Source organism: Apis mellifera, linkage group LG3 (genome assembly GCF_003254395.2).
Source record: "Apis mellifera strain DH4 linkage group LG3, Amel_HAv3.1, whole genome shotgun sequence".
NCBI classification, from domain to species: domain Eukaryota; kingdom Metazoa; phylum Arthropoda; class Insecta; order Hymenoptera; family Apidae; genus Apis; species Apis mellifera.
The window spans coordinates 7,675,377-7,698,301 of NC_037640.1; the positions used below are offsets into that span (position 1 = coordinate 7,675,377).

The window sequence follows — 22,925 nt, forward strand, 5'->3', positions numbered from 1 at the left end:
TTTAAATTCATCCCAACAACAATTGGCTTACACTTGTACTTTGTTCGAATCTAATCCCCTGGTTTAATCCACTTCTCCAACCATAACCAACCCGCGCTACTTATCCGAATACCACAGCCACTTGTTCCACTAAATCGACCTACTCTCCTGTCTCCTCATAATTGCTCTATTCTACTTGGTTGACCATAGACGCCTCGTTCTACGCACGACTTGTTCCGTATCCCACTTGCCTATCCTATTCAAATCCTATTCCATATCATTTCGATATCCAAAAAAAAAAAAATTGTACAACTACGCTTCGTGCGAATTGAAATAACCTAAAAGAAATCTCCGCGCGCAAATCCATAGCGTTTCCACGAAACGCATTACACATTATCATTCCGATTCCGCAATGCAATTAAAAAAAAAAGAGGAGGATAAATCGGATTATCGAGAAACGGAGAGAGGGAATGGAGAATAAACGAAACGATCGGCCACGAAAATGGAAAAGGGTGAATCGGTAAATCGAGCGAAAAATCCCAAAGTTTCCCTCCTATCGTGGGATTGGATATTTCGAGAGCGCGGCCTCATCTACATAATACAAACGAACGATACCGCGGCTATTGATTCGAGATCGATCGCCATGGCCACGGGGGGATGTCCAGTGCAAATACGGACCGGTTTATCCAGGTGCGAGTGTTTATCGTGTAACGCGAATTTATCGTGAAAATTGTGACTCGTCGTGGCTGGCCTCGAACCTTGTAAATGACGTTAACATCGCGAGTCGAACAACGGAAACGAAGTTTTATCTCATAGATGATCGTGCTGAACTTCCGCTCATTTTTCGATTTTTTTATCTCCTCCTCTTTTCTCTTCTTTTTCTTTCCCTCCTTTTGTTTTTTTCGTGAAATTTTTCCAAACGATTCGCGCGCGAATGTCAAATTCGTTGAATTGTTTTTGTTTAATTGATCATTTCGAAATACTTTCGGGATATTTTTCATTAGAACGTGTTCTATTGTGATGATGGAAATATAACCGTGAAATTTTGTTTCTATTCTTTCGTACGAAGAAGAAACGACGCGTCGTGGAATTTTGAAAAATGATGATCCAACTTTTGGCCAGATCACTTATGTATATAAATTGAAATGCTGAAATTCTATCAAACTATGGAAACATTTTCTTGGAATTGACCGAATTGATGAAGTTACTTTGGAATTCGTATTCTCAGAGAAAACATTTTCTCTATGTTATTAATCTTTAGCCGTTAGATTAAACTCTACAAGAAAGTGTCGCGCCAAAATTTTGTCGAGTTAAAAAGAAAAACGAGCAGGAAATCAGGAGATCAGAGGTAAATACAATTATCAGATCCAATTCCAATAATTTGTTCGAATGGAAATCATGAGACTGTTAACGGAAGAAAAGGCATCGAGAGACAAATCTTCACGAGCAACATCTCTGAAAGAAGATTACGAGTAGAACAGATGCTGCTGTTAGGGAGCAACGAAATCTACAGGCCGATATATCTGTCTTGCTATCCGATTTATCTAAACTTAATTTCGCCCGAATTGCCCCGGCACCGGGTTAAACGAGGCTATTGCCGTTAGTTTATAGAACGGATATTACTGGATAACACCTTACGTTTCGATGATAGAAAAGAGGGGAACCTGATGCGCGAAATGGAGAAACTAAACTCCTTTCGTTCCTCGATACCGAATATTTATTATATCTTTAAACTCTATCTACTCCGAATGATATTAATTTTTTGATTGAAATTTGATGGATGCCAAAAAAGAGAGAAGAGAACGTGGTGAAATTTAAATATCTAATTTTGGATTAAAATTACAAAAAACTGCTAAAAATATGGAACAATAAATTATTAAATTCGAAGCTGTTTTTCTTTTTTGTTCGCCAGTGTTTGTTCAGAAATGAAGCTTTATCGCAGGTTATTAAATATTGAGAAAAAAATTTCTTAGAAGCGAGGTAAGGAAAAATATTTGTTCGCGCAACGTCAAGTTAAAAATTATTCTTCAAGTAATATTATAAGTATCTCTTTGTGATATTTACGATGATTTATAACCCGCTTTTTCTCATTACTCCCTTTTAATATCCATTTACCGTTGAATATTGAACGTAATCTCTAAAGTTGACGGGAACGGATTAGGCTGGTGGCTCACAGCAAGCAATGACGCAAGAACGAAAACAGAGGCACCGAAGATTATGAGCAAGTTTACCTCGCGGACCGGAATGGATGGTGTCGTTCTTGTAGCGAGTTTACGAGGAAACTTGCGCAATCTGGCTGAATGATGCCCTCGAGAAATCAAATGAAATGCAAAATGTGTTGAATTAAACTTTTCCCTTGTCAAGAAAATAAATGAAAATATTTTATATATCGTTTCAGTGGAAAGAATTTTGTTCGAGGAAAATGCTACTTGTTCCGTATCGTAATCATATCGTGTTTAGTATCGTATGTATGTGCATGTGTATGAGTATGTATGAATATGTGTACACTCCAGAGTACGATAAAGATCGGTATAAACGTAATTACGGTAGTTGGGACATTGTGAAATGCGAAAACGAAGCTACTTAACCATAAAATTTTGTTATAACAAGATCAGGAGATATTCTAGGGATTCAAATTCATAATATTTACTAATGATAATTTTATAATATCTTGGGACTCGAGATGATAATGAACAGATTATAAAACTCTATTAGTGTGCTTTAAGATCGTGAAATTTAATAGAAATAATTTCTCTATGGCGGAATTAAAGCTTGTAAGGCCGGATAGCGATATTTTAGAAGCCTTTATAAAGCGTAATAACGTAATCCTCGGACCCTTGAAACTCGATAACAGAAAACCCTTTCGAGTCTTTGAACTCGGTAATGAAGACCCCGGAAATCTTTGATTTTAATGTTGTCGAACCCGAATTTTCATTAGTATTAAAATTCTATTAAAAATTGCTTTGTATCGCAAATGTGAACGAAGAATCGCGCTCATTGACCGTTATAAAAATGGAAAAATGATTTGAAAAGGTTTCATCTATTATCGTTAAAAAAAAATTTCTCACGCGAAAATTTTCCACGATCGCGATCGTTCATAAAATTTCAAAGTTTCTAAAAAACTGAAATTTCTAAATCAAACAAGTCGAAAAGAAGTCGAGAGAAGCGACGATTACGAATCGAAAGAAAGGACTCACCACCGTGATAAGAATTGCCCCGATGAGGAGTGTACACGCCATTCCTTGGCTCAGGGCAGTGGCTCGGCGTGTAATACTGCATGGGGTGGTGAACGTAATTGCTCGGGGTGCTCGGCACGTGTATTGGGTGGCAGTGCATGCATCTTCGCGGTGTCTCCGGCATACCCTGAAGAAAAAGAAAACGTCTGCAGTGCATCGAGCAAAGTAGAATCCATGATAAATTGCGACGATCGAAGGCGCATCCTGGAAATTAAACGTCGTTCGATATCTATTGATAGGGGTGAAAGTGTCGCGGGCGCGGAATACCGATTAGATGAGGAACGTTGCTGCCAATTCTAGTAAAATGATCGACGATTTCCACTCGAGAGCTTAATGTTCGACGGACGTAGACTTTTGCACATCGATAATCGAATCAATGTACCATACGAATCCCAATAGATTTATCTATTGAATCTATTATCTATTATCATAATTTGTTTTTCGACAAAATTATCCAAATTATTACTTTTTTCAACCCAATGTAATAATTTGTCAAAATTTCTCTAAATGGATCTCTATAGAGATAGAAGTTTAATCTCTAACTATCGAAGATTTATCCGAATTAATCGGGGCACAAAATTTATAAATAATTGGTCATGAAACTATTAATGTTTAAGAAATATGAAAAGAAATAAAATAAAATATAAATATAGACAAACAACTTTTCGTTCCTTATCGATTTCCACCAGATCGATACGAACTTAATCCATCTATAGAAATAGAAATTTAATTTCTGACTACTAATACGAAGAATTATGCAAATTAATTAGGGGATAAAAATCAGCTTCTCGTTATCGGTACAAATTGGAGGATTATAATCCATACGATTCCTCGAACGATCATCGATCCGCAAGATTATAAAAGCAAATTCCTATTTTATAATACCTGCATAGAATGCTGGGATCGCAGCGACCTTATCGAGCCTGCAGGGTGAAGGGAGGGCACGCTGCCACCGAAGTTGATCGCGGAATTCCTACACCCGCCAGGGGTGGACCAACCCCCGCGCACGCTGGCCGAAGTCCACCCCATCGTGCTGCCGCAATCGTCGACCAGCATTTTCACAGCGGACCTAGCATCTCATTGATCCTCTCCTCTCTCTCTCTTTCTCTCTCTCTCGTCGACTCGATGATCCGGAATTCCTCTTGATCCACTCTCGAACAAACTTCCCTCCTCCTCCTCCTCCTCCTGTTCCCAAGATTATTCCTCGATGTTATATATCCTCGAAGTTAATCCCTGATAATTGGTGTCGATTCTACGGACGCTTGGAGGATATTGAAAATCGTGGAGGAACGTTGGCACGATGATTCGATGATCCCTCCTCGCGAGAGTCATCTTTCGACGATGGGTCGTCGGGCTCGAAACGATCTGGCCACGGATCTGCGAGAAGAGAAAAATATAAGATGAGAAAAGGGGGAAAAGCTAGATGGCAGTCGATTAGAGAAGTGTAATTAAGGGGGAGGGGAGGGTGGAGATAACGGTAAATGGAGGGATTAAAACTGTATTTTCTCGATGAGAATTCCGCTGGATTCCGGATTCCGACGACGAGAGATAAGGATGATTTCCGCCATGATTTTTCCTTTTTGCTGTATCGTCCACCTTTTCGAGGAGTGATTAAAATTGTCCCCTATAATTATAGGATGAACGGGGTGTTTAACCCTTTTGCGGTAAAAGAGGAAAAGATATCGGATAATCTCGGATACAATGCAACGAGTTACATGTTATTTTAACTAATAACATTTATGATATTGTCGCGTTAATACGATTCAACAAATGCTCGAATTTAGACACCGTTAACATCAGAATATATATATAAATCTATTATTAGTTACGATATTCTTAATTTTGGGGATCAAAAATTCTAAGATTAAGAGTGATTGACGAAAAAACTGGAAGGAGAAAATATGAAGAACGTTGATAAATTAGAATAAGAAACGATGGACGATAGTTTTCACTGAATATGATTTAATAAATGATTACGAGAAATTATTGGAAACGGAAAAAAAAGAAAACACATTTCTCTGCCCCGAGTACACGTATCGCCGCGATTTATATTGTGCGCGTATGCCATAATAAGAATTAATCCGCGACTAATTCCGTGTACCGTGTAAATAATCTCAGCCGACTGTGAAGCAAAAATGTCGTGGGGGAAAGGGGGGAGGGAAAAAAAATAATACTACCGGTTCGGTCTATGGAACCGCGAATAAAACAGTCCGAAACGAGTTTTCTAGGGGTCTAGAAGCGAAACGACCCGTGAGCCAGAGATGCGAATATTGTTGACGTGTAAAAAAAAAAAAAAGAAAAAAGAAAAAAATTTTAACTCGCTTCATATGCATAAATAAACGAGATCACGGAAATGGATTCATGGATTCGACTTGTCCGTTTTCCGCCTGTAAAATTTATCACGAAATCGTTCCGCTTATGTGTCCACGCAAAATTTTGCGAATATTCGTATGACATCGGGAATGAGATTTATCCGAATCTCTGCGAAAATATTATAGTTTTTGTATTCGTCCATTCGCGCGCGTGTGTGTGTGTTCAAAAAGAAAACAAAATGTTAGAAAAATAGAGATTTATGTATTTCTTTCGTGGTAAAATTTTGAATATCGAAGAGAATGGAGACTTTTTTTTTTTTGTAAATTAATAGAATAATCGTGACGATTTTATCATTGAATTATGCGCGAAAATTTTGTAAAAATTTTCGTAGAAATATATGAAATATGTACGTCGAAGTTTACGTTAAATAAATTTTACTTTAATAACGTGATAAATAATATTTTTAAAAGCATGTATCAATTTTGCAAATTTGCAAAATGTTATATAATCTATTTGCGCGATATTATCTCATTTGAATTAATAAATTAATAGCTGACACGTAATTTTAGCCAAAATTACATCTCCATTCTCCAAGATAGAGAAGAAAAGAGGAATGCAAAAATCATATACGCACGATATAAACTGCAAAATTGTTTAAAATTGCCTAAAAACTTCTTAATAAATAAATTTTGCAACATATTTTACTTTATCTCCTATATCGATATTTTCAAAAATGTATCTATATATTCTCTATTCATAATAATTCTGTGCACTGTGTATCCAAGTGTGTTCATATTGGGATATAAAATATCGATACACGCGAATAAATGGAGCGTTCCTTCCTCGATAAATTATTATATTTTTTTTTTTTGTTTTACAATCTTTCCACTCTATAACCCAAATGTTTCAATGTGAATAAAAAAAAATACCTCGCAATATACACGCCTAACGTTACAAATACTGAATTTGGCATAAAAAATATTTTTCGAATTTTTCGCAACCAATATTACTTTTCAAAGCCACGCATTTAACGATAAATATCTACAATTCCAAAAGATATCTATACCATTATTTTTTTCTGCAACATGTTACGTTCGAAAACTCAAATCTGCAATACCAATCATCCATCGATTGTATCAATAAATACCTATTATTCCAAATCCTATAAAACCTTATAAAACCCTATTAAAGTATTTATTTTTGAAAAAAAATCCTCCACTTTTAAACTTCTTTCTGAAATCGAAAGAAAATTAAATCGAAAGAAAAGATTAAACTCTTTCTTAAATTCAAAAATTTCACGCAATGCGCGAGAGCAATCATTTAATCCATGCAACTTTCTCTTACCCCCTCGATTCTCGATCCGATAATTTTACGACTTCCATCGTCGATGGAATGACCGGTCGTTTCGTAAACTCGATACTCGATTTCGTGTATCTCGGCCGAGATTCGCGCGCGCAACTTTCGCAATAAGAAGGAGCGGACCGGAAACAAATGGCGGATTTGTATGCGCCACTCCCCCCTCCCCCGTATATATTTCAACTTTACCACGAAAGAGGAGGAATCTCGTTCGAGGTAAATGCAAAAACATCCCGGTGCCGTAAATCTTTTTACAAAGCGGTTTTTAATCGAAACACTTTGCGAGAACGAAGCCCGTACCGGAAGTTCGCTTCCAAACGCCAAGTGTTTCGAGTTTTTAAATACGAATGGAAACGATCAAGAGGATGAAATTTACGATTCACGATCGGTTTCGCAATTTATTTTCCATCGATTAAAATATATTCGAAATTGTTTTTCTCGTTCTTTCGTCCAATTCATTACTAATTATTAGTGTATTATTCGTGTATCGAAATACATGATTAATATCTTTGGTTTAAAAGATCTTGAAATTTGTCTTCGAAAAATGCCTTCTTCTCCTGTACTTATATTTAAATTTTAAATTAAAGAACGAGAATTACATTATAAATTAAGATGAACTTATCGCATGTTTATCCGCATTCGCTTTGATTAAATCCTTTCTTCTCTCTCTTTCTCTTTCTCTCGCTCTCTATCCAATCCAATATTTCTTCATTAAAAAAACATCAAAACTTTTCAGGAGAAAAAAGGAATACCTCGTGTTTCTCGCCATTTCTTGAAACTCGACTTAGCGATTCAACAACATTTGCATTTCCCTCGGAAGCATCCTGCTATAACTCGATACTTATATCTTTCCCACAGGAAATCCCTCCCCCTCTCACACAGCTCGCTTAAATCGTTCTCCCCCGGCAGAGTAAGCAACCCTTGTTCCATACAAATCATCACTTACATCCTCTCTTCAAGAGAGACACCATTTTTTTTTTCTTTTTCTTTTCTCCGTAACAAAAACGCGACCACCTCGTACATTTTCCAAGATCGTCCTTTCTTCGTGGAAAACACTGTTAACACCCCCCAGGCATGTGAATATCTCCCCATCCCCATAACTGCGATGAAACCTTCTCCAAAGCAACTTATTTTCTAGAAAACCTTCCTCTCGCATATATACCGTGGAATAATAACGTTGTATGGAATCGAAGATGAATAATAAAAAATTCATTCTTAACGAAATTTTAATTCTTGATTATTTACTCAATTCGAAACTAATACGAAAATATATATATCTTGGAAATGTTAGTCGTTTCAAGATTACGAACAACATTAAAATTTATCCATTCTCAACAAATCTCTATATAATCACGTAGAAAAACGTTAAGTTCTTCCATCCTCTTCAATGTGTCTCGCAAGGGATAAGATTTCCAAAGGCGTAATTCCCACGATCTTAAGATCTTAAGAATCATAAAACCCTTAATAATTCTTGCTTCTCTAAAAATTTATCACAGGACATCCACCAACCAGCATTTCCACCATTCATTTCGACCATCCCTATTCATCTCCCAGCGTAACGGATCTTGAATATTATATATTCGTAGATTGGCACGAAGAGTTGACACAGGCGAGAAACTTTCGATCGCGTGGATGGAACATCGATGATCGTCCGATGGATCCAAGGATAATCCGACTAGATTGAATCCACCAGCAGCCATCCCACCAACCTCTCTCCTCTCTACTCCTCCCCACACGTGTGCCATTTTATCTCGTCCCATGTCCCAGCCGTGTCCGTGCCTACGCGAAAACATTCTTCGACAAGCGTGCACGGATTACGAACCGCGTTATCGCCGCCTCATCCCACCCTTCCTGTGACCTTTCACCGCGCGGGGTTGGACGAGCGTTGGACAGGAAGTTGGAGCGCGCCAAAGGCACGTGCTTCGAGCAACTCCCCCCCTCGAACAACCCACTCGTGCTGCTCTCCGGGTCACGTGTTGCCACGCTTCGCGTGGAGGAGATGCTTCGACGTGGTTGTTTTGCAAATTGACGAGCGCGATAACCGTTGCGAGGCGAAGAAATTGGCGGAGGAAAACGCGCCAATTGAATTCCCAAAGCGTACGAAACTTTTTTCCAATCCTTTCTGATTTTTTTTCCTCCCCAGCTGGAATTGGAAGTTTCCAAGATCGAAGCTTCCTTGGAAACTTGGAAGCGTGGATCTTGAAAATTCGATCTTTGATGAGATGGCTCTTTTGGGGAAGTTTTTTTTGAAAATTTTTTTGGAAAGAAAATTTTTGACGAAATATCGAGAAAAGATTGTGGTGGTAAATTGAAAAATATTGATGAATATCGAATTGATCGATTTTTGAATAAAAATTTTCAAGTTATTCTCTTGTTAAAAAGTATTTCGAGATAAGATTATTTTTCGATTAAGCGCGCTGTATTCTCTCTTCTTATTATTTTGGTCCGTGAACTCTTCTAATCTCTCCGCAATATCTCGTGGAGTGTATTGAACGGAACGGTGATCGATTTATCGGTGAAACGTCAAACAAAGTTGAATATCCTCCCTGAATATCCCCCACGATCCAAGGGTGAAATACGAAAATCGCGGTATCAGCATTGCGCTTCGAACTTTCAGTCCAACCATCTCCTATTTTTGTCTTCAAGAATCCCTTTAAATCCAGAAATAAAAAGAGATTCCATTTCAATTTCTGTTCTAGTCAGATTGAATTCCAATTTAACGACAATTTTCTCTTTTCTTTTTTTCTTTTTTTTTTTCCAAAGTTTCGATGTCTTCGTGCACGTTGATAATTATTATCAATCGACCATCGCTGATGGTGGCTATTTCGATCCCAACAGTTTCCAATTAAACGGATAATCATTGTTACAGCACCCACGAAACAGCGGAAGCTTTAGAAGAATTGAAATTGAAACATGATTGATTTCGATTTCCTAAATAATACTAAAATTAAAATTATCAAACTTATTCTTTTTCTTTTTTAATATCTCGAAAACTTTGCAATTTTCCTATCCAATGAATATCATAGAAACAAACTCATCTCTGATTAATAATTTACTTAAATATTTTCGAAATTTTTCCCTTTAAATCATCATATACATGCATTACGCCGCAATTTTTTATATTAATTTGATGAAATGAATATTACACAATCTACGACCTAATCTATTTTCAATTAAAAGTCTGCAAACTCAGAATCATTTCGACTTCATTTACCAACCCAAGAATAACCCCTAATTTACACCAATTATCTTTGATCCTTTTTACTATCCTTTCACAATTTTTGCATATTAATTCGAGATAAATATTCTTCCCCCTAATCCAACCTCAATCTAACTAAAAATTCAAAGAAACACCCAAACGAATGGACCAACTCCACAATCATCCCCTAAATTACCTCAACCGTCTTTATTTTCTCTCGAATCGACGCAATTTCCTATCATTAATTCGATAATCGAAACAAATATTACAATAATCCAAACTCAATCGACGTAATTTATCCTATAACTAACTCAACCAACTAACTCCAACCCCCTTCCCTCTTTCAAATCGATTTTTTAATCAAGCGAACCCCCCCGCATTGATTCGATAACAGCTCGGAAACAATCGGATAAAAAAATGTCGCGTCGCGTCATCCCCTGCCGGTTGGGAGGACGCATAAACGACGATTTTCTCTCGACCAGGCGCGCCGAGAATAAACGTCCATCGGGAGGAATGGGCGAGATGCGGGGGCGTCAGCTCGCGCGACAGCTCGCTTCGAAACTGTCACCCGTAAAAGTTTAAATGGTCGGGACACGATGAATACGGGGAGGAGAGGGGGAGGGAGAAAGAGAGAGAGAGAACCGCGAATCACCGTCGACTCTGTTGAATTGAATGCGCGCGACAGTTTGAAGGCACCGTTTGTCCGACACCGATGCTCCTTCTCGTTAAACACGTCTCGCCCTCCCTTTCGCTCCTCCCCTGCTCCTCGTCAAATATTTGTCCACTTTGGGGAAGCGAAATTATTCCACGTCGAATACCGACTGGGAAACTTTCTTTCGATGATGATGCTTCTACTTCTTCTTCTTTTTCTTCTTCCTCCGAGAGAGCGAAATCTGTTTCTCGAAGGGATTTGAGAGAGGTTTTAAGGGCGCGAATAAGTAATTTTCGGAATATTTTGTCCGAGGGGAGGGTAATTTTTCACTCTCAAATCGCTCGATATCCATTAAGATTCAGAGTTCGCTCTCTCGCGAATATTTTATTTCCGTGAAAGTATGACGCGTTGCGAGCGACTATCTAAGATATAATTTTCATTTTCGACGCAGTTTTAAGAAAAATTAATCGTCGAGAGAAAAAAGGTTTTTTGCTTTTAAATATATTCCCTGTCTAACACTCATTAACTCTTAATAATTTTTTCGCGGTTTCGAAAGCTACATATTTCAAGAATAATAGTCTCTGTCTCTAGATACATCGTGAAAATTTAAAACGCTTGTATACCGAGCGGTAAAAATGTGACCCTTCTGATGAAAAGATACATAAAGTTTTATTCGAAGGATGGTTTATTATTTTTTATCAAGAATCCTTATAAATATTACAATTTTTATTACACCGTTATATCACCAACATTTTCACGCGAGAAAAGATATTATAATCAATTAATCAATCAATGATCCGATGTATCATAGAATCCAAGGTAACTTTGCACGTAACGTCGATGATTTAACGGTATATTTATCGCGAAATTCGATTTAATTATCCATTCCCAACATTTCAATAAAAGTCAATAAATACTGGTTAATAAAGTCGGATTCAGACCTGTATTCGCGATCTGTACGATGGATAAATATTCGAAAGATTTAAGCACGGGGGTTATATATCGTGAATCAGATCATGTTTCACGAGAAAAATTGTTCAAATTGCGCCACGACGTACCCTCCCCCCCGCGATGATTTAGCTCAGAGGTTGGTTAGAAGGTTGGGCTGGAAATGATGGACTGTTCCAAGTTGTAGCGGTGTTATGGAGGTACTTTGCGATATTAGAGGGAAAGTTCGCTCTCGCCAAGTAGCCGCTCAACTTACCAAGGGTGATTTAGATGGGCTGGTTATTTGTTAAAAGCAAAGGAAGGTAATTTTACCGGAGACGTGACTTGGATAATGCATTGAAACTTTTAAATTGATTCCTCGATACAATGGGTATTGGCACAATGGCTGAACTTCTCGTTATTTTGAAATATATTAACTACGTATTTGTATTGGCGAGGATAAGCACAAAAGAACCATCCTATTAATTTATTCATTCAATATCGACAACGAGTAAAAACTTTCTCCGTGGATAAATCTTTTCTTCGATTTTTCCTTTTTTTAAAGAATAGATAATCTTTAATTTCCTAATTAATTTCATTACTCTTCAATATTCCAATTTATTCAATTCTAGCTCATCTATTTTTCAAAACATCTATCCTCGAATAAAATCCACCTTCCACCTTCTTCCCCTTCGAAGATGCATTTCATTCAACAATGAACCTAAACTTTTGGTGACCTGATAAAAACTATGATTAAATTACACGATAAAAAAAAGAAAAACTCGAAAAAGGAAAAATTGATTAGAAAATTCAATCCACTCTAAACAATCAGTTTCAACGACGAAAAATTTCTAAAGAAAGAAAAACTTGGACGCAATTATCCCAATCACTTGTTCAATATTTCACCTACTTTAAGACATTCCCATCCGAGTTATTATCTACTAAAAAACTTCCAAACGCAAACAATATATCCTAATCTAATTCCAAAGAATTTCTCTAAAAACAATTCTAAAAATTCCGATCAACCAATTAAAAAATTCCCATCAACTTCGAACTTAACAATCCTTTTCCTAACACCATTCCATAATTTAATCGCAAAACAACTTTTCTTCTAATCAACTTTTGCAAAATGTTGAAGAAACGAGAAAAATTTCACCCTTAAAAATAAATCGCTCCACTCAGAGAGAATTCAATTATTGTTGAAAATCATCCCGCCTATTTCCATCGCATCCCCCCTCTCCCAACAACATTCCAAACCGTGATTTCGCCGCAGAGCAACAAGAGCAGAGCGGTGGTCTAACAGGAAATTTCGAAAATTTCAGCGAATGGTGGACGAGCGTGCAAGTTTCGCAGCGATTAGTCGCGAATGCCGCGCGTGCGACCATTTGCCCGACACATATCCGTCCTCCCTGTTTCGAAACGCATCGATGTCGCAATGAAAACCGGTTCTCGTCACAATGTTCCGCGCTTTCAACGCCACTGAGAGTGTTGAGAGTTGTAGTGGAGAGGAAGCGAGAAAGCTCGCGTGGAAAGCCATCTCATTGTCTCTCTCTCCCTTTCTCTCTCTATCTCTCTCTCGCTCCCTGTTCGTCCGAGGGGATGGAAATCGATAACACACCATTGTTCGAACCCGTGTCGCCAAGACCTTATGGTGTGTTTTTCTACCATGTTAACTCGTGACTTGGTTTTTTCGTTTAAAGGTTGAACAGCTGTTCAATCTTGCTTCTTCTTTCTATTCTAATTGCTCGTTATTCCACGTATTACGTAAAATGGAATATTAATTAGATCGAAGTTTGATTGTTCAACCTTTTCGAACTATGCTATACGATATTTTAAAGTCGAGGAATGAAGGTTGAACAATTATTAAACGAGATGATTGGGATATATTGTTTGCGTTTGAAAGTTTTTTAGTAGATAATAACTCGGATGGGATGTCTTAAAGTAGGTGAAAAATTGTTGAACAAGGTGATTGGGATATTAATTGCGTCCAAGTTTTGGCGCTCGAGTTTTAAAGTAGTTTTAAAGCGGTAACTTCGACCGAATCTTGTCGAAAGATAGATAGAAACGTTATTGAGAAAATTGGGAAGAAGATTTATTGTACTTTCAAAGAAACGAAGGATAAATAAACACGATGGATATTAATTTTCGATCCCGGATAGATATTCCTTGAACGAGAAAAAAAAATTGCCAACAAAGGAACGTAAATATCGTAAAAGAAATTAGAAATTAGAAAGAAAGATTATACTTTCAAAGAAATAAAGGATAAATAAACACGATGGATATTAATCGATTAACCCGGATGGATTTTTCTTGAACGAGAAAAAAAAATTGCCAACAAAGGAACGTAAGTATGGTTCGTAAAAGAAATTATTAAAAAATTTACGATTCGATTCTCGATTCATTTCGCGAACAGATTCAAAAGATCGGACGCATTAGGGAAGAGAATACATTAGACAAGGTCTCAAAGGCTGGAAACCCGAGTCTCTCAAAATCGTATAAGGCACTCGTATATAACATCGTTAATTACAATCTCAGCGCCCGTATGTCTCATTAATCGCGCGACATTGAGTTAGCATGACACGTAAGTAAATTACTGCAGCCTACATAGCCTGTCTCCCTTACAAATCTCCATCCCTATTCCCCGAGAAACCCGGTAAATGGAATCGATAAAAAGGAAAGGAATTTTGCCGAAGAAAAATAAAACGCGAATCGCGATATCGAGCTTTGATGAAAGAGCGAAGAATAATCGCGAGTTTTATGCCCCCACTTTTAATCCCTCTTTATGAACGAATAAATTATTCTAAACCTTGTTACCACGTTTCAGAATAACCTTCCCAAAGCCTTTCAGAAAAATTCACCCTCCTTCTTCTTTTTTCTTTTACATCGTAAAAAGAACCGAGCACTAAAACTTTTTCATAACTTCGAAACGAATGAGTCATCTTAATATCTGTCCAGCGTTTTGCCAATTTGCTCTCAAATTATGATTCACGGCCTATATATTATACGTCTTGGAATTCGATACTCACGTGATAAAAACTCGAAGATTTTCTTAATTAACCACGAGGGTGTATGCACAGGTTACACGATGCAATATATGTGCAGCTCGAGCACTCCACGGACGACGTATTCCATACGACGTAATTTGTGAGCACGCCACGAGACGAGATACTCCGCGACACAATATCGTACCGTCACGGACGAGATAATTTGCGAGACTGAATGTAAATTCATCGAATGTAAATAAGAATAGTATTAATAGGACGTTCCTCTAATAAACATACGCGCGCTTGTCTCGTTCTCGGTATCGACGTATAAATACGAACGATATATAAATACGTCGCAGAATATTTTGTTGTCGTTTCGAGATACATATCACGTGTCGTGTCGTGTTTCGACGATTGTGAAAATTCGCGATTATAAAATTCGAACGAAATTCAAGAAAAAGGAGTTATTTTATTCGAACAAAATCGAAATTAAATAATATCTGATTTTTATATTTTTTCTCGATACTTTTTCGATATTTTCCCTTTTTTCTTTTTTTCTTTTTCGTGTATCAAGAAGCAAACCCATCAATTTGACAAAACGTCGTTCAACCTAAAATCGGACAATTGGTTTCAAGAGCACCCAATACATTGTTCGATATCGAGAAAATTGATAAGATCGCCATCTGTTTTTTCGAGCGAAAGAGACGGGGCCAAGATGGTGCAGACAGTTGGACGTTGGTTGGAAGAGGCTTATCAGAATCGAATTGGTTTCCAACGGAAGGAGGAGGAAACGTATCGTCGTTTAAAATCGTTGCGAGAAGAGAAAACAAAAGGTCAGTTATTCTGTCCATTATTTTTGTATTATCAATTATTTCCGTTGGATGATATAAAAAAAAAAAAAATATCTAGAAATAAACGAATTTCGTTAAATTTTACTCGTGGATAATTTATTTTCAAATTCGTAAATGTAAAATTAACATCCGACAAATTGGACGACATTGTTAATTTAATTTAATGAAACATCGTGATGCACAATTGTAAACGCAATTGCACGTTCAAACGCGATTGTACAAGAATGTTTGTGCATGAAAGGGCAAGAACATTTTTCATTTTTGCACTTCTCTTTCGTTCCCAATAAAAAATTTCTGTCTCGTACGCGTTTGACACGCTCGGCTCTTTGTGAACGGATGGATTAACAATTTCGACTTCAATCGGGATAGCTTCTCAAATTCGAAATGAATTTGTAAATTTATGTAGTTGGAAATTGGAAATTGTTTCCATTTCACGATCTGATTCTTTTCGAAATATTAATCAAGATTTCAAAAGCTTCGCGAGTATTCATTTTGTAGTTAGTTTTCTTTCGAACAATTGGAGATATTAGAACGAATAAAACATCAATTTTTCGTTATAACGAAGTAATAATAATTTTTCGTAAAATTCATGCTACGGGAAACGCGGCAGTTTATATTTTTAACGAATGCAATTTACATTTCGTAACGATGCGAAAAAGTGCCAGCTGTTAAAGTTTAATCGAATAAAGGTCGATACTCTGTGATAAATGATGGAATTTCAAGTAGTATCTCGGGGTGATGGGCGATGATAGATCTGGAAAATTCCGCTTCGAGATGAATCGAGCCAACAATATCCGTTTTTATTGTTGCAAATTGGAGGAGTTAATAGGCGCTTCCATCAAAGAACTCGGTGATAGCTCGAGAGCATTTTGCCAGACAATTTCGTGCGAATAATACTCGTGTGATTATAACGAATTATATCCAGGACGAAATTCGTCGATGCATTAATTTCCGTAGCTCCGTATCAATATATATGATACGTCGTTAAAATGAACAATGTTTCTGATTTCTTTTTTCCTTTTTTTTTTTTTTTGAAATTATAAATATGAATGTTCGATTCATTGGCGAAAAAGAATTTGAAAATGAATTTATGGATATATTTTAAACATGTGATGTTTCATCAATATTGCTCTCAACATTCGTGTACAAAAGGATACACGATACAGGCTAATTAATGAGTGTAACGTTTTATCGTATTTAAAATTTCAATTTGAAATTTTAGAGAGCAAGTGAATTCGTTTTATGATATATATTTTGTTTTGTCTCTCTTTTAATTTCGCAAAAATCCGATAATTATCGATATCGTTCACGTTTGGATTTGAAAAGAAAAAAAACTTCGAATTCTTCGATCGATTCTTCGACGAATTTTTCGCGATTTCGGGGGAAGAAAAATCTTTTTCGTTTCGAAGGACAGAGTAACAGTGACCATCGGCAAAAGAGGTCGACGAGGTCGAATTAATTCGATAATGCGGCGATCGTCGCGCATCACGTCCCAATTGCTCAAACCTCTCAAGTTTTCCGAGTCTTTGGAAACTTCTTGGCCGGCCAATTGATCGGCCAGGCGGGTAAGAGAGTTGCTACGACCAGAAATTAGAAGTTCGAGACACGTATAATTGGCGAGAGATCGAAAGTAAAAGAAGAAGTTTGGAAGAGGAAGGAGATGGGGGATAAAAGGAAGTAAGGTGAAAAGAAATAAACGATTAAACTCGTGAAAACAGGGATGAATTTAACGACGTAGACTAAAGATTCTTCTTTGGATCCTTAAAATTTGGAAAATTGAGAATACAGAAATTTATTTACAATCATCGTAAAACATTGGTTCGATAATGCTTTCAATAATTATCTATTCCAATTCCCATAAATAAAGAAGGAAGCGCGCACATCCGTGCGATCATCGTCATTACACCGATTATTTACGCGTGACAATTATTCATCCAGCACGACGTTGAAAGCGAAGATTTCAATTAGCGAGCAAAGGATAAATAATATATAACATTGAGCAACAATAAATAAACCTTCTGTTTTTAGTTATCGATTTATATCGAGAGTAATTGCAATTTGTTTTTGCGTAATATCCCTCCTTTGCGTCGTTAATAATAATATTTTAATGAAAAAATAACGAATAAAAGAAGAAAAAACACAAAGAAAGAACGCAAACAAAGAAAAGCAGGAAAAGAAAAATCTAAGCAAATAAAATTAATTAAAACGGAGAGTCGATTATTCGTGAATAACAACACTTGGAATTTGAAAGAATGAAGGAAAGAAAGAGAGAAATACATAGACAAATAAACATGATTTTAGAACGTGTAGAGTCGATTGTTGATAGTTGTCCAAGGCGAGGGAAGGATGAGGGAAAGAGAGACACGTGAGAAAATCGTCGGATCTATCTCGGTTTTAATTAAAACATGGATTCACTCTGCAATCAAGCGTTTATTTATTAATTAACGCCGTTGTTATTTCGGTGGACCGATGGAAAATCGATCGATCATGATTTCCGCGGCAGTGGCGAAAATTATTGAAAATTATGCGCGGCTCGTGGTAACAAATTGAAATTCGAAATACGAAAACGATTAAGGCGTGGGCGAGGAGTAAAAAATCGGTGATCCGATGGATGCTGATTCGAGCTCGCAACAGATTTCCGGCTATTTCGTGAGTAAAAAGAATTGATGATATTTAAATATATTAAAGCGTTTGTTAATTTATAGATATTCGAATATTTTATAGTATTTTTGAATTTTATTAAAACGTACGACAAGCAAACTAAATTGCAAGTTAATGATATTAGAAATCAAAATGTGAATTTATCGATTTATGCAAAATAAATCATCAAATAACTCGTATAATTTTATTTAAACTCGTAATTTATTTTTATGCTCGTGTGTAATTAAAATAACATAAATTTCAATTCTTCGTACGTAAATACGAGACGCATAAATATTATAAAGAAGAAAGATAAGGAAAAATGTTGGAATAATAGAAAGAATTCGTAAGAAAATAGTAAATGCGAAAACAGATAGTTTTGTCGCTCGAATTAATCGGCCAGTTCATTTCGAGGATATCGATAAAACCGGAAATTGATATCGAGTTAACCAGAATGATGAAGTTGTATTCGGAAAGCGTTTCGTCGCTTCGAAGACCGTTTTATCGTGTTTGCGTCCCTGTTGTTCGGAATTGTTGAATCTGAGTTGTTCACGAAAGGGAGGAGGATGGTAGAAGTGGAACATGATCGATGGGTGGCAGTAGTGGTAGTAAAATAGGTAAATCGTATTTGGAATTCCGATATCGTAGATTCTAAATCTCCAGAAATCGAATTTTAATTCAATTCGAGCTCTAGAGTCTGGAGAGGTTTAATCCGAATTTCCAATGCTTTGAGAATCCTGAGAGAAATTGAATTTTAAGTCCTTGAAAATCTAATACGTTTTAAGTTACTAGATCAACCGTACTGTATTTTAAAGACTTGCGAAACGAAGCTTTGGACCGGCCATTTCCGGATGAAATGCTTTTTAGTATCGGTAAATTCTTATACTTTTTGTTTTAAATTTCTTAAATTATATTTCTGGTTCTCTTAATTCCGAGATTTTCTTCTCTTCTTCATTTCTTATTTCGAATTTAGAATCTATTTTAAAAATAAACGTCAAGAACAAGTACATTTCGCATTCAACTTCACGAATATTCCTATCGTAAAAAAAATAAGAAAAATCTTCCGAATTTTCGTTTCGAACAACTTGAAATCTAATTCCTTTCATTTCCTTTGTTCATCTATCGTTTAAATCTAAAATTTATTTTAAAAATTACGAGGATATATCAAGATTAATAATTAAATTTATTTTTCAGCCGATTTTTCATTCCGATCGAAAGGAAGGAAAAACTTTGACCAACTTTTCAATCAAAACATATCACATTCCATGGGATGGAATAACAAAATCTAAAGAGAATCGAGGCGAAAATACATCGATTCCGGATGTAACAAAGCAAAGCGTTAAACATAAGTAAACAACAACGAAACACGTTTCCAAACAACAACCAACGGAATCGATTTCCATCGGTCTACGAATTTTTCCCGATTTCTATTTGTTCTTGACTTGTTCTCGATTCGTTCCATCGATCATCGGCCAATTAACCCCGCGCCGGACCACCGATTAATTGGAACGTGCATCGTAAATGCGCATCCAGTCGCGACTCGCCGTTCCGAAAATCGCTAATTAGCTGGTAAACTGGCGGGTCAATCACGAAATCTTGAGCGTCAAAAGCCGTGGATTAACGAAATTCGTCGAGGTCTGGGGCATCGCATTGTTTCATGGGGTTCATTATCGCTCGGCGACGACAGTTCAACAACAGGTCGAACGATCCCTACGGTATAACGCTCGCCGATACGTTTGTTTCGATTGGTGTACGAGGAAAATGATTTTGGTTTCTCTTCTTCTTTCTTTTCTATGTGTATCGAGAGAAAATTAGGAAGAAGAATCGTGGAAATTGTCGTGAGATTAAGATTTTTGAATGAAAGAATCCAATGATTGGAACTTTTAGTTGACGAAGGAATTTCGTCCATTTTTTACTGCCGATTGATTGAGATGGAATGATCGAATGGAAGGATAAAAATGCTTTTGCGATGGAGCTTCGATGTTTGAATATTAATTGTTTGAGTATTCATTAAAGGGTTAGATTTAGTGGATTTATTTGGAATTTGAATTTGATGGAAAATGGAATACGAAGCAATGGTATACGAATTTAATGGAAATTTAATGGAAAAATGTAGCTTATTAAATTGAAAAAGAATATATTTAATTAAATATATAAAGATATATGGATAATAAACAATGAAAATATTTTGAGAGAGTTTTTTTATATGAAAAAAATGCAATAACGTTAAAAAATATGTTTGACTTCATTTGCTTAAAAATATACAATTTCACGAATTTCAAATTTATTATATATTTCAGAGAGATTTGTTTGGATTTATTTGGATGAATTACATCTATCTATCTTGACGTTAATAGCTCTCTCTCTTCGTGCTTCGAGTCGAAGATTGCAATGGTGTTCTCGATTATAATTATAGTATACGAAACGTTTCGTGAGGCTATTCCTATCTAGAATTAGTATCCTTCGTTTCATCGCTGTTCTGGTTGGAGGAAAGAGGATGAAGACGAAGCCTTGTCAAGATTAAATGCCTCCTTTAATTTGTTATTTCCGGGCTTCCTCCAACGGTTAATGAGAAAAATATTTAATCTTCCCGTTGAAATTGAAAGAACGAAAAAAACTGCTCGAATTAATAAATCTCAGCTTCATATTTAATTCTATTGTTACGTAATTTTTTGATAAAATTTATATTCGTAAAAATGTATACATACAAACAAAGTATAAAGAATCTAATCCCAAAAAACTTCAAACTACGACAGAACATTGAATGATTAAACCATTAAAAATATAACGAAAAGAATTGAAGAATTTAAAAAAAAATAAGGATCCTAATCTACTGTTAAATTGATCACCAAAATCTGAAAAATCTATTCTTTTTCCAAGACAAGATATTAAAAATATCAAAAATAAATATTCCTCGAAACTTTTTATTAATCATCAAAAAAATCGATCCCTCCTTTCCGAGACAAAAATACGCCAAAAATACCAAAATAAATCATCCACCAACTCGAATACTTTTTCAAATGTACATATTCTTTTATCTCGCGTTAAAAGCTACGAAATTCGAACGAAACCGAACCCATCCCGGACAATCGAATCATAGCCACATTGACAGTCGTCAGTATCGTTTCCTTCGGCGATCCAACGATTCCTCGACGATCGTCGATAAAAAAAAAAGGACGAACGAACGAACGAGAGCCCAATGTTCTTGCCGCGCCTCTCACACTCGAAACGAAACAACCAATTTCCGGGGACGTCGTCGGCCGCGACGCCGACCTAATGGCCCGTCTGACTCCTCGTTACGTTCAAATCTCGCCGGACGCGGTTGGAATGGAACGGAAACTGCGAACAAGAGAACTGTTGCGCGAAACGATACGGTTTTTGCCCTCGCCGGATGGATTTCGTGCAGGCGAAATTTATCTCGAAAGCTTTCGAGTCGAGGATTGATAATATCTTTGCCGATAAAATCGCGATGCTATACAGACTGTTAAGACCGTTTCTGATATAATTTATTGGAAACAGATATCGTTAAAATATATATATATATATTTCGAAATGCCAAGAATGATATATAAAAATAAGAATTTTGTGATCATGAATTGAGATTGTTTTCTGATCGACAAAATTAAAATATTTTATACGCATTGTACTCTTTTAATTAACTAATTTAATTTATAGAAGGTTTTTTTTAAAGCTTTCGTCGTTATCGTAAAAAAATTTGTAAAGAGTTCTTTACTACAATATCAATATATTAATAAGGTCTAATTAAAAATTGAATTCACTCCCTCTCTCCAATCAATAATCATCAATAGAACCCGGTAAAATCTCCAGTTCAATCGTTACATCGAAATAACGAACCTCCCTTGAAATTTTAACAAGACTATCGTCGCTTCTCTTAATAATAAATTTCCCAAAATAAAAAAACATCCTATCCTTCTAACCCGTTGACCCTTTCCTCCACTTTGGTACACTAATCAAAATCAATCTCAAAACATTCAAGTTTCGCCGCCCATATATCAGGACATGAATGTGACGGAAACCCGGCTAGTATTTGCCTTCGTCGTTGCAGCGTCTGTGGAGCGCGCGACACAGGGCCAACAGTTTCCTCGGGTACGTCCTCTCGAGTCCGGGCGGCGGCAATCAAGTGAATCGAGGGGCATTAAGGGAGGACAGGAAGGGAGGGGAGGCTCGTTCACAACGCCACGATCTGCATCTTGTTTGCGGATGAGAGGATCGAACGTTTCGTAAACACGCGGGAATTCGCGAGAGGCTACACCCTCCGCTCGTAATCCGCTACGGAACGACGCCCGTACAATCGAACACCTATCTCGTTGATCGCACGAAACGCGCCTTTTATCCACGCGTTTAATAATTTTATACGATCGAGCGATGTAATAAAGAATTCGCCGGAAACGCGTCTCTTGGCGTTCTTAATGGAGAATGAGTAGAAATTTTTAAAGAAAGGAGGAGAAATAGGGAAAGGGATGGAAAATATAATTGGTCACAGGCGATTAAATTATTCTTTTTTAACAACGGATCGTAATAATAAGAGATAATAGATATAATTTTAAGATTAATCTTATTATAATGGTATAATGTGGATTATTATAAGTGGAATAAAAAAAAATAGATGTAATGGAATAATCTGTGTTTTCGTTTGAATTTCGTGTTCGAACGTGGAAATGTAAAGGAAAATTGTAATAAATTTCTAATCTTGATTCTTTAAGAATATATTTAGTTATATTTGGAACGAGAAATTTTAATAAGATTAATAAAATTATGTATAAGTCA

General features: G+C 36.4%; 1 protein-coding gene across 8 annotated transcripts in view; it reads right to left on the reverse strand.

Moving 5' to 3' along the window:
* Positions 1-22,925, reverse strand: part of LOC100578314 (monocarboxylate transporter 10) — a 122,696-nt gene that overhangs the window by 57,931 nt on the left and 41,840 nt on the right. For 7 of the 8 annotated variants that reach the window (XM_026439810.1, XM_026439812.1, XM_026439811.1 and 4 more), the window contains 2 exons: positions 4,101-4,592; positions 3,177-3,342 (listed from right to left, as the gene is read on the reverse strand). In XM_026439810.1, the coding sequence (XP_026295595.1) occupies positions 3,177-3,342; positions 4,101-4,271 (337 nt within the window). In that variant the 5' untranslated portion in view covers positions 4,272-4,592. Of the gene's footprint in view, positions 1-3,176; positions 3,343-4,100; positions 4,593-14,688; positions 14,876-22,925 lie in introns of those variants that run through there. The other variant, XM_026439816.1, reaches the window with a different exon arrangement.